Source organism: Adiantum capillus-veneris, chromosome 2 (genome assembly GCF_014529385.1).
Source record: "Adiantum capillus-veneris isolate H3 chromosome 2, ASM1452938v2, whole genome shotgun sequence".
NCBI classification, from domain to species: Eukaryota; Viridiplantae; Streptophyta; class Polypodiopsida; order Polypodiales; family Pteridaceae; genus Adiantum; species Adiantum capillus-veneris.
In genome coordinates this window covers 131,011,626-131,025,286 of record NC_140932.1, presented here as the reverse complement: position 1 = coordinate 131,025,286, position 13,661 = coordinate 131,011,626, and the positions used below count along the sequence as shown (strand labels likewise).

Genomic DNA, 13,661 nt, shown 5'->3' with positions numbered 1-13,661 from the left:
ACACACAAACACACACACACACACATGAACACCTCCCAAGTTTTTTGCACATTAAAATCTAATTCACTTCACACACCAATCTCTCCTTCTCTCTCTATCTCTCTCTCTCTCTCACCTACCTTGTTAAAACACACATGTGCACGTGCGGACGCACACACATACACACATTTACACATAGAACACATCGAGAATGTGCTGAAACTTGGGAACTTCATGTAAATAAATCAATACAACTTTCATATGTGTGAACAGTAACGTGACTCCACTCACGCAAGATGGCCTGCCAATGCGTCTTTGGCCTCATTGACAAATCTTTTGAGGACTCTTTCATGCACTATTCTATTTCTGTAAAATGGGACCAAACAACCCACATTGTTTTTTCTCCCCCCCCCAAACCAAAAAAAAAAACAAAACAAAACAAAAACAAAAAGAAATCCTCCCCCAATAGGAAAAAAAACCGTGCTCGGACAGTTTTTGCATCTTTGAGATCCATTGGCAAATTTTTCACAATATTAACATTCAAGAACACCCCCCCCCCCTCCTTTTCTCACATATATCTATTGACATTAGCATTCATACATTTAGATCTAGTTATTCTTGCACTCTATATTTTATGTGTGTCCTCCTCAATCTCTATCTCCCCCCCAACCCCCCTCCCCCCACAAAAACCTCTCTCTCTCTCTCTCTCTCTCTCTCTCTCTCTCTCTCTCTCTCTCTCTCTCTCACACACACACACACACACACACACACACACACATGCACAAGCAGACGCCCACACTTACACGAGACACAAATGTAAAATTTAGTTGAAGATGAGACTTTCTTGTGAAGAAAAAAATACATCTTTTAGGAATGTGTGACTGCTTCAATGTCCACTCATGTCTGATGAGCTACCCATTGCACCCTTTGCTTGTGCCTGATGATCCAGCTTCGCTTGCATAGTGTGACGCTTCTTTGGTGTTGATGCTCTGAATGGATTTGCAAAGCATTCTATCCTTCCTTGTATTGTTGCTCTTCTTCGTCGAATTCGCTTTTCTATGAAAGTTTTTTTTCTTTTGAGAGTGTTTCCAAATGCATCCTCATTGGCCTCAAAGTTGTTTGATGGTTGATAAGCATCCTCTTTGCGTGCTTTCATTGTGTTCACTTGTCCAATAGTTTTCTTCAAAAGAGAACAAGCTGAAACAAGTAGCTGACTATCCTCACCCACACACATGACCAGCTCCTGAAATAGGTCTTGTAGATCTTGTAAACCTTTGGTGTTGGTATCTGAGTTCACATTGTCTATGTTGTTGCAAGATCGAGTGCCATTTGGTGAATCAACTTCCTCCTTAATGTTATCATTCCTAATAGGTAGTGCCGGCCTCGCTTGAAGGTCGTCCATCCGCTCTCCATAGAGTTTCAAGCATGTTTCCTTCAACGAAAATGGGGACACACCTAATGCAAGCATCACCTTGACCTGATGCTTACATATATTTCCCTGTTCAGACCACGAACATGTGCAACACGCCCATGAGGTTTCAGGGTTGTACACAGTGTGTAATAGGTTAGGATTTGAAAGACTGCGGACTACGGCATGAACTCCCTCGTCTCGAGAAACTATCGTGACATACTCATCGAGAATGTGAGATGCTCTCTCAAAAGAGTTCTCCAATACCTTCTCTATTGCATCATTACGAATGAAACCATTATCTTTCATCATTTGTACATACCAATAATACGGTAGAGCGCACGGAATTACTTTGTGAAGCAGCCAATCAACACGTTGTCGTGCTGTGACACGTACATAGTGGGAACGCATGCTATAAGATCTATCTTGTATTTTTTTAGATACATAATTATATTTCCTATAGTGTACATATGCATATTTAAGTATAATAATAATCCTTCTATCTCATCCTATTATTTTTCTCAAGGGTAACATATCCTTACTTTACCATCAAAAAATACTATGGGAAAAGCATCAATAGCTTCGCCTCTTTAACTTGGGGCAAAAAGCATTGATTCTTTATTTCTACTATTTCATTATCATCTCACACCCTAGCTAGATCCTATATCTAGGGTAAACTCCAATATATATATATTCTATGTATTTTTTATACTTTTCTTATATTTCTTTTTAAATAGCTACTAGGAGAGAATCAAATCCTAGTGGGACACTAGGTGGCATGATTTCAAAGATACACTTATTTTAATGCATTATTGCAAGCATGATTACAAAACTTTGTCAAGGAGCAATGTCATGCTTTCATATGGCATGAGGTGTCCTTTGGAATTAAATGAAAGTCTAGGCTAAGGAGACCACATGAAGACTTTTGCTGCCATAAATGGACCCTATTTTGATGAAGTTTTTACACAATTTTAAAATGAAAATCGTAGCTAATGAGCTGAAGTTTTTGCTCATATTTTTACTTTTTTATTTGGAGCCACGATTGAGGAGATATGATAAAAATACTGGACCCCAGTCTGCCCACATCATGCAGGGGCAGCTCATTTCCAACTTTTCCAATTCCTGTTCACATTGGCTCCTGTCTTCTTGTGTAAACTCTTGGGGGTTCCCTTCACCTATAAAAGGGGACCTCTTCTTCCTTGAAAGGAACTCAAGCATTCAAGCCATTGATGAGAGGAATTCTTGAGGGAGTGAGTAGTAATGCCTAATTGTACTTAGCCATTAACATAAGCCCAAGCCTACACTTTTTCCTAGAGGGAGACTAGCCATTCTTGCAACAAGCTAACCTTGGAAGATCAACTCTAATCAAAGAAGGTCTTGCACTTGGTGTATCAATCAAAGTGGAATTATCCACTCTTCTTCTCTCTCCCATCAATAATGGTGCCGAAGGGTTTCAAGTAAGATGTGTTCTACATTGATGTTTTCTTGATTTCTTGTTGTTTTCATTTTCATCTCTAATCCAACATATACATATATATGTATCTAATCTCATCTCCTTAACCAAACCTATCTCTCTCATTCTTAGTAATTCATCCTCTCTAGGTTCTCTTTGCTACAAGTACATCTCTCCCCGCAGTATCCTTATTGCCTACGGGCAAGAATAGGGCTTGGGAGGGAAACTTCTCATCTCTTCACTTCTCTCATATCTACATTTCTCACATACTATCCTAGATGAATAACCCACATGATGATCATTTCTATCGCTTTCACTCTGTACAATCTATTAGAATTAACGTAAGGATTAGCCGTAAAATACACTTTCAACAACGTATAGTGTTTCTCTTTGGCCCTGAAAGGCTCAATGAAATACTTCTATCACCGGATCCCATCATACTACCTCTCATAGACTATAATTTTTCTTTTGATGTAAGCGTAGTTATCTTTCTATGAACCAAGAGGATTTGTACACACAATTAATCCCAATCACTAGACAAAATATATATATTATGGTAAGCACAAAACTACAACTCCAAAGAACAATTCGTAGCCTATTTGGTCAGCCAAGATTGAATGCCATTAACTCATCCATTAACCCTTTCATATTACCCATGATACGATATGACCATAGCCTTGATGTTTTCATCTTCGTATTGTTTTGACATTCTCTTTTGCGTTCTTTCTTTGTGTGTGTGAGTGAAAGAGAGAAAGAGTGAGTCTTCTTTGATTGCACTTCTTTCCAAACCCTAGTCTTCATGGCATCTATGGTTTAACTCCTTCATATAGTTTTTGTTGAGTTCTTTCACAAACTGTCACAGCCATAAGCCCGGTGCTTTCCTGGCAAGATCGCAAATTTCTCGACATATTTTTGGTGAACCCGACGCGAAACTGCCAGGGTGAGAGTTTGTGGGTAATCATGGGTGATCATGTTGAGCAACAGGGTATGCATTTTGACCCAGCAACAATGCAAATGTTTCAAGCATTTGCAATGTTCATGCAACAACAACATGCTACTGAAAGAAGGGAGATTTCAGCAACGAAAGCCATACAAGCGGTCGTCAACAGAATGGATCAGTTCAATGGCAAAGATGTAACCAAGTACTTATGCAAGTATGTGAAGGAGATGGAGCTGCATCGCGTGTCAGAAGGTGAGATGATTCAAAGCTTTGAGCTGGTTGTTGCTCCAAAAATTAGGAAGCATGTTAGGGCAATTAAAGATGGGCATGGGAGAAATTGGGAAGAACTCAAAGTAGCTTTAAAGGAGGAATATTTCATGGAGGACTCGGAGAGAGTGACCAAAAGGACATTCTTAGAATGGGTAGTCAAGACAAAGCAAGGACTATCAATAACAGAGCTACTTAGGGAATTTAAGCGGGGCTATGCACAACTCACTAGGACAGAAAGGGCCACACTACATGCAGAGAAGACAGATCTTTTCTTACAAGCTGGAGGTAAAGAGTTTCAAGAAAATTTGGAGCTTCTTCTTGAAGATAAAGATGCTGAGCAAGGAGTAAAGACTGACTGGAATGAGGTTGAAGGTGCTGTCTCACTGCTTGCCAAACGACAAAGAAGAAGGGACAAGATGGTAGTAAACAGTACAAGTCCTTCCACCTCAACTTCTGACAAAATGGTAAAGCCTACTTTTATCGCTCCTAAGTTTGATGAGTCCATGCTAGATGAGCTTGTGAAGGGAATGCGTGACTTGAAGGTGATGTTTGCAAAGCTTGAAGAAAAAGGCCAACCATCAGGGCCACTTCCTAGGCAAAGACAACAGCCCAAAGAAGGGTTTGTTAATAGATGTATTTGGTGTGATAGTACAGACCATGTAAGAAGGGATTGTGATGATTTTAGTGATGCTTTGTCAAAAGATGTTGTCTTTTTTAAGGATGGTAAAATCCACTTAAGAGCGACAGGTCTACCCTTGAGAACTAACTTTGGGAAGGGGGGAATGCAAACCTTAGTTGAAGATATGGAAACCAAGCATGCCACGTCTTCAGTTGAGGCAGCTACTTATGGAGTAAAAATTGAACATTTTTGTGATGAAGAGGTGAGTGACCATCATGGTCAAATTTGGCCAAATGTCATGCAATTAGCTAAAAAGGGAAAGCTTACAAAAGAGATTGTACATGAAGCAGGTGATTGCATACGTCTAGAAACAGGATGGAATGATCCAGTGGACTCATTGTCAGTGCATGCCTACATTACAAAATGCCAACAAAATGAGGCAATTGTAGAAGAGAAGCGCAGACGTGAGAATGCTGATGAAGGACCATCAAAAAGAGCTTCTAGAAGTGGGGGAAGAAGCGACTCAATGCCTTCTCAAACACCCTCAACACAAGGAGCATCTCCACCTGAAGTACTCATGGAGGAGTCTACAACAGGAAAGAAGAAAGAGCCAATGAAAGGTAAGACAAAAGGCCCAACTTATAAACTACAATCTGATATTGAGGTTGCTACAGATTTAAAGAAAGTCTTGGAGGGGATCTTGAATAGCAAGATTGAGTTTACTATGGGAGAAGTTCTTGGCATTGCAAAGCGTGAATTCCATGAGGATATCATTGACATCATCAAGAGAAAGAGGGAAACCCTTGCTGAAGTTTCTCGTCCACGGGTTGAAGGGGAAACCTCAAAGACACAAGGGATGCAACTGCAAAATAAGGAGAATGATGGAGCTGTGGTAGGATGCTACCAATCTAGTGGGAGAGTGAAGCAAGTGTATTTCTCAAATGATGATGAAGAAGTTGAAGATATTCCTAGGAGTTACTATTCACGAAGTCATTGGGCAAGGGCTACTATAGAAACTTTGGTCAAGGTAGGTGATCTTGAAGAGCCATTTGTTGCCTTGATTGACCATGGTTCAGAAATAAACATAATGTCAAAGAGTCTCTACAACAAGTGCAAATGGCCGATGGACAAAGATCATGGCTGGATGGTAAAAGTGGCAAACAATTCATCCGGTGAATTGTATGCAGCATGTCCAGGTGTGAAGGTAACAATAGGTGATGTAAAGATTGACCAAAACTTCTTTGTACACGATATATCTTCATATCATCTCATCCTTGGACAACCCTACATTGTGGGAGTTCGAATGGAAACAAAGGTAATGGATGATGGTTCAGCATATGCTAGAATACGTAGCAAAGATGGTAAACGAGCTGTCCAATTTCTCACAGTCTGTGTAAACCATGAAAGAAATTGTGACAACCTCAGAGAACATCCTCTACCAAAGGTAAGCAAAGAGTTTCATGATCATAGAGAAATGATGGGTTTTGGCCAAGTACCATTGTAAAGCGGGATTGTAGTGGTACAGAAAGAAAAAGGGTTTCGCTTGATCCAAAAATAGGTGAAACTTTCTCGATGAGCTCCTTGGTAACAAGGAATGGATCAGTATGTTTTACAAAACTTGAAGATTTGAAGAGATATGAGAGGCAATATGTGCATAATGTACAAATAGGCATGAAAAAGAGCGGGTTGCTAAAGCCTACTGAAAATGTTTTGGGTTTGTGTGAACAAGTTTCTTTTGTAGATACTATGGGTGAGCTTGATGCTATAATGAGGTCTAGTTTGCATCTTGAAAATGAAGTTGTGGAAGTTTTCTCTATGGAAATGTATCAAGTAATAGAAGCCTTTAAAGAAAGCCAAACAGTTGGCCCAGAAGTCCATGTTGAAACTAAATACAAGAGTGTAGCAAAGAAGGTGAAACCAGTAGCTTCACCCTTACCACCCAACAACAGGGAAAAGATTGAACAGGCTTCTTTACGACCAAGTTTGTGGAATCCTAAAAAGATCGGGCATACCTTCACAAAGGAGTCCTTTCAAGAGTTGCAGATTGGTTGCGAGGAGTTTCTAACACAAGAGGAGACAAAGTGCTTGAAAGAAATGCTTTCAAAGCATGGTAAGTCTTTTGCATTTGAGCCACATGAGATAGGATGTGTTGATCCTTATATTGTAGTTCCTATGGTAATTTTCACAATACCTCATGTGCCTTGGAATCTGCGGCCTATTCCGGTTCCAAAGGCTCATTTGCCAAAGTTAGTAGAGCTACTGAATGAGAAAATCAAAATGGGAATCTTGGAGCCTTCTTGTGCTCCATACTCAAACAGGTGGTTCACAGTTCCAAAGAGGAATGGTTCTCTACGCTTCATCCAAGATATGCAACCAGTGAACAAGGTGACAATTAGAAATGTAGGTACAGGTCCAATTGTGGATGAATTTGCAGAGGCATTTGCAGGGAGGGCAATCTACTCAATGGGGGATCTCTACTCAGGGTATGATCAATTTCAGCTTGCAATCGAAAGCAGAGACTTGACAACCATGAGGACACCTTTGGGTTTAGTAAGGATGTGTACCTTGCCACAGGGAGCAACCAACTCGGTTGCACATATGATGAATGGGATGAATAAGGTCTTACGCGACTTTATTCCTCAAATCACAATGCCTTTCATTGATGATTTTCCTATCAAAGGATGTGAAGAAAGTGACAAAGATGAAGCTTTGGATCTCAAGAGATGTCGCAGGTTTGTGGTAAATCACATAAATGATTGTGATAAAATTTTGTCTAGGTTGGAAGAAGTGAATCTTACATTGTCAGGGTAAATGTCTATGTTTGGTGTCAAAGAAGTGCTCATTGTGGGGCACATGTGTGGGCCATATGGTAGGAAACCTTGTCTATCAAAGGTAGATGCCATCCAAAGAATGAAAGAAACATGCACTTGCATCACTGAGGTTAGAAGGTTTCTGGGATCATGTGTCTTCTATGTTATTTGGATTCCACATTATGCACATGTAGTTGATCCTCTTTATCAAATGCTTAGAAAGAATCAAAAGTTTAAATGGACAGAAGCACATGTAAAATCCATGAAAAAGCTAAAGGAGTTACTCCAGTCAACAACGACTTTGAGAAAGGTAGACTATGAGTGTCGAAGGCCAGTGATTGTGACAGTAGATACCAGTCCTACAGGGATTGGATGGGCAATAGGGCAAGATGACAAAGAAGGACACAGGTATGTGGTAAGATTTGGAGCAAAGGTACTAAGTGCTCGCCAAAGAAACTATCCACAGATAAAGAGAGAGTTATGGGGTATGGTTACAGCCTTGAAAAGTGGGAAAGAGTACCTAATTGGTGCATGTGTGGTTGTAGAAACAGATAGATACATAATTATATTTCCTATAGTGTACATATGCATATTTAAGTATAATAATAAGCCTTCTATCTCATCCTATTATTTTTCTCAAGGGTAACATATCCTTACTTTACCATCAGAAAATACTATGGGAAAAGCATCAATAGCTCCGCCTCTTTAACTTGGGGCAAAAAGAATTGATTCTTTATTTCTACTATTTCATTATCATCTCACATCCTAGCTAGATCCTATATCTAGGGTAAACTCCAATATATATATATTCTATGTATTTTTTATACTTTTCTTATATTTCTTTTTAAATAGCTACTAGGAGATAATCAAATCCTAGTGGGACACTAGGTGGCATGATTTCAAAGATACACTTATTTTAATGCATTATTGCAAGAATGATTACAAAACTTTGTCAAGGAGCAATGTCATGCTTTCATATGGCATGAGGTGTCCTTTGGAATTAAATGAAAGTCTAGGCTAAGGAGATCACATGAAGACTTTTGCTGCCATAAATGGACCCTATTTTGATGAATTGTTTACACAAGGTTCCAATCCGAATTGGAAAACGACTTTAAAATGAAAATCGTAGCTAATGAGCTGAAGTTTTTGCCCATATTTTTACTTTTTTATTTGGAGCCACGGTTGAGGAGAAATGATCAAAATACTGGACCCCAGTTTGCCCACATCATGCAGGGGCAGCTCATTTCCAACTTTTCCAATTCCTGCTCACATTGGCTCCTCTCTTCTTGTGTAAACCCTTGGGGGTTCCCTTCACCTATAAAAGGGGACCTCTTCTTCCTTGAAAGGAACTCAAGCATTCAAGCCATTGATGAGAGGAATTCTTGAGGGATTGAGTAGTAATGCCTAATTGTACTTAGCCATTAACATAAGCCCAAGCCTACACTTTCTCCTAGAGGGAGACTAGCCATTCTTGCAACAAGCTAACCTTGGAAGATCAAATCTAATCAAAGAAGGTCTTGCACTTGGTGTATCAATCAAAGTGGAATTATCCACTCTTCTTCTCTCTCCCATCAATAATGGTGCCGAAGGGTTTCAAGTAAGATGTGTTCTACATTGATGTTTTCTTGATTTCTTGTTGTTTTCATTTTCATCTCTAATCCAACATATACATATATATGTATCTAATCTCATCTCCTTAACCAAACCTATCTCTCTCATTCTTAGCAATTCATCCTCTCTAGGTTCTCTTTGCTACAAGTACATCTCTCCCCGCAGTATCCTTATTACCTACGGGCAAGAATAGGGCTTGGGAGGGAAACTTCTCATCTCTTCACTTCTCTCATATCTACATTTCTCACATACTATCCTAGATGAATAACCCACATGATGATCATTTCTATCGCTTTCACTCTGTACAATCTATTAGAATTAACGTATGGATTAGCCGTAAAATACACTTTCAACAACGTATAGTGTTTCTCTTTGGCCCTGAAAGGCTCAATGAAATACTTCTATCACCGGATTCCATCATACTACCTCTCATAGACTATAATTTTTCTTTTGATGTTAGCGTAGTTATCTTGCTATGAACCAAGAGGATTTGTACACACAATTAATCCCAATCACTAGACAAAATATATATATTATGGTAAGCACAAAACTACAATTCCAAAGAACAATTCGTAGCCTATTTGGTCAGCCAAGATTGAATGCCATTAACTCATCCATTAACCCTTTCATATTACCCATGATACGATATGACCATAGCCTTGATGTTTTCATCTTCGTATTGTTTTGACATTCTCTTTTGCGTTCTTTCTTTGTGTGTGTGAGTGCAAGAGAGAAAGAGTGAATCTTCTTTGATTGCACTTATTTCCAAACCCTAGTCTTCAGGGCATCTATGGTTTAACTCCTTCATATAGTTTTTGTTGAGTTCTCTCACAAACTCTCACAGCCATAAGCCCGGTGCTTTCCTGGAAAGACCGCAAATTTCTCGACAACGTCTACCCATCATCTTCTTAGAGCTCCCTAAAAATTTGGCCTTGAGAACGCCATGGTATGCTTCAATGGCCCCATTTGTGTCTTGCCCAGAGTGTGGCAGTGTCCTTACTGCACGCACCCACATATCTACAAATAAAAAGTAACCAATTCATGGCCAAGAAACATGCATGAGTGGGTAGAATTAAATCTCCAATACCCTACCAATTTTAGGTTGCCAATAAGTTCGAAAATACTCCAAAAATGCCTCTTCCAAATGGAAGTCATCTAGAAATGTGCCTATCATGTGTTGAATGCTTTGTCTTGTCTCTGTGTCAGTTGCGCAAGAGGGCCCTCGTGAGTGCATGATCTCGCCTAGTCGGCGAAACATCATGGCCCTAGTTGGCCAATCTTGCACCTTTCTCACAAGATGCTTTAGCCAACACCGCCTCACATGCCACAAGCAAAGGTAGATGGGTACATGAAAGACCTCCCTATGCAAAACGAGCTTCAATGTGTAAGCAAAGAATACATCCAAGGAAATTGGAATTGCACTCAAAAAAATGATCCTATACCTGATTGCGTGTATTTCAGTTTCTGCATCGTCTACCATGAAAGCAGCGGGCTCCCAACACTTGTGGTGATCCAACATTGTGTTCCTAAATTTGCAAAGCCACAAGGAGGTAGCTTCCATTGTGCTGCTTGAAGTCAGAACCCAAGCAACTGGCACCCCATTGCGATGTGCATCGAAGACAAGTATGGTGTACAAGTGAAACTACAATTGGAAAAAGGTGCATTTTTTTAGTTAGACTAGATTGTGAGGTTTTGCATATAAACTTAGTGGGAAAGAATCTTACCTTGTACTTGTTTGTCCCAAAAGTTTCATCCATAGCAAGGAGGTTGCCATCTCCGTGTACTCTACACATTTCCTTCTGCCAAGGTGTTTGAATCCCCAAAATGAAATCTTGCTGATGCACTCAATTTTGCTCTTGATATATGAAAACAATAGACACATTGTCCAAACACCAACGCCGTGTACTCTCAGCATCATCCTCATGCAGCTGATAGGTTTCGATTGCTAGCTTTCTTGATATATTCACTATATCACGAACAGATAGGAAATCATCCCTCAACTTTGAGCAATTGGGGTTAGCATTAACTTCAGCATGTAGTGATTGGATGTGACCATCTAGAACTTGGTGTGGGGTGAAGCCTCGACGAAGAAGATTGTATACCCAAAGCTTCTTTTCCTTGGAGACCCAAGGAGAGAACATCACATTGGAGCCCTCGCCATGACACACTAAATCTGTCTTGTCGGTATGATAAGGATTGATATATGATATCAATCCAATGTTTGGATCTTTAAATAGGCGGCTTATTGAGAAGTGGCATTGACACCCCCTTTTGTGGAGGCCTTTGTTTCGTCGCCTTTTGCTTTTTGTGTTGTGATTAACACTCTCAGTACGGCTTGTATCCAGTTGATTTGGCATTTCATGATTTGCATTGGAAGTTGAACGGTCCAATGTGGTATTACGCTTATCAATAGGGCCATACGCACACCAAAATCTACAATGTATCAAAGAAAATTGTGAGGCTGATCAAAGAAAATTGTGAGGCTGAAATCGATGGTTCGATAAGATGAAAAAAAAACATATGATGAGAAACGTATGACGACAAAGAATGAGTAGTGTAATTAAACGCTTAAATACTTACACGATGTTCTCGATCCATGCATCATTGCATGCTCTCTTTATTTGGGTAGTGTCTTTACGATGGTGCATGTACTTTTTGAAAACAGTGTCGTATCCTTCAATTTTTCCCTCGCCGTGCACGAAATCATTGACGCGCGACCATTGGATCATGGCTTGCTGCATAACCTTGTACTTAGAACATTCATCACGCACCAATATCCATTGCAATCCACTAGCATTGAATGGACCAGGGGGAGGAAATTGCACATTTTGAAACGCCATCGTAAATTGGAGGGAGAGAGAGAGAGAGAGAGAGAGAGAGAGAGATGGAAAAGAATGAATAGTGATTGACAGCGAGCAATCACTATTGATAAAGAATGAATAGTAAGTAATAATAAATGTGGCTTATAGCTTTATTGGATGGGTAGAAAAAGGAGAGAAGCCATCAGGGTGCAATAGATAATCTACTAGTTTAAATTTTTAAGAAGGGTGTGTCACTATGTGTGTGTGTGAGAGAGAGAGAGAGAGAGAGAGAGAGAGATTGCTTCAAGTGAGTCTGTCTGTACTCTTCATTGGAGAATGTGTATATGGAGGGAGAGAGAGAGAGAGAGAGAGAGAGAGAGAGAGAGAGAGATTGCTTCAAGTGAGTCTGTCTGTACTCTTCATTGGAGAATGTGTATATGGAGAGAGAGAGAGAGAGAGAGAGAGAGAGAGAGAGAGAGAGAGAGAGTTTTGTGTGTTAAGAGCGCTCTTTAATATTTATTGATAGATGTAATGTATGTGTGTTTGGTGTGTGTGGGTTTTTGGTGTTGGGCGGGGGAGGGGAATTTTGTCTGTTGAAGTTCCATCTTCCCAAGTAAATCCCAACGTTACCTACCTTAGAGTCAGCTGGTGCAGCAACTTAATTATTGAGTGAGGTAAATGAGCAGCTCTTTAAATTCACGCTGTGGAGTAGGGTATGGTCGCCGGACTGTTGACCAAAGCTGGCGCGAATTTCGCAGCCTAGTACATGACGTCCAAGATCGCAGCGGCCAAGGCACGCACTGAACGCCGCCCCGTGGCAACAGCTTTCCAGCGTGGCAACGGCTGGAGCTCCTGCTTTGCCGGTGCTGACATCGGCTAAGCCTCGGAGATCCCTCGCTGAAATATCCTAAGCTCACCTCAACACGCTGAGACAAACATCCAACAGGAGCAAGAAACGCTTATAAAGATTACACGCTGAGACAGACAGCCAACAGGAGCATGAAACGCTGAGACAGACAGACTGAGATGATACGTGAAACGATGGAATGTGCATGGGGCGCATCGTCAGGGCATCCTCCTAATTTCTGAGGAGCCGTTAACATCCCCATGCATCTTTTATATTCCAGCACCTACGTCGTTACTGTGGCCATCAGGAAGAAAGGACAATATTATCAGCAACGCTAATGAAGACTAGCTCTATGGTTAGTCAAAATTAGTCATGGTCATCATGGGCCACAGAAACGCCGCTTTCTGCATGCAGCCGATGAAGGCTATAGGCTCCAGCATTGCTGGTGGCGCTTATGCTACTGTTGTGTGTGTGTGCGTGTGTGTGAGAGAGAGAGATAGAGGCGAGACACATATGCCACAGAAGCATGCAATCATTGCCTCAAGGAGTTCCCTTGCGCAACAACTTTGCCGATTTTGGCTTGTAGTTACACAAGTGTAAGCTTAGTACAGCAGATCGGGCTCAATAATCTACGTGTGACCACAATGGGGGGACTCAATTATCTGCTCAAATAGCTGATAACTGAGCCTCCTGTAATCACCACCTTAGTTTTTTGGCCTTGCTCGAACTGTCCTACAGGCATGCACTTGTTCATTGTAACTCAACGCCCTTTTTGAGGAGCTGACAAAGAGGGAAAGTAATACATGTCACTTGTGGTAGGAACCCCATAGAGAAATTGGTCCAGCCAAGAAATCTCTCAAGGTTCCTCGTGTTTGAGGAAGGGGAGTAATTTAGAATGGCGATAAGTTTGGATGGGTCCATCT

The 13,661-nt window shown here is 40.6% G+C and overlaps 1 protein-coding gene across 1 annotated transcript; it reads right to left on the bottom strand.

Moving 5' to 3' along the window:
- Window positions 1-865: 865 nt before the first annotated feature.
- On the bottom strand, window positions 866-11,930 carry LOC147463626 (uncharacterized). Its single transcript, XM_086496968.1, is given in 8 exon segments — window positions 866-1,659; window positions 9,988-10,107; window positions 10,183-10,302; window positions 10,377-10,465; window positions 10,635-10,732; window positions 10,815-10,889; window positions 10,971-11,523; window positions 11,671-11,930. Coding segments are annotated over 8 exon segments (2,109 nt in total).
- Window positions 11,931-13,661: the final 1,731 nt, after the last annotated feature.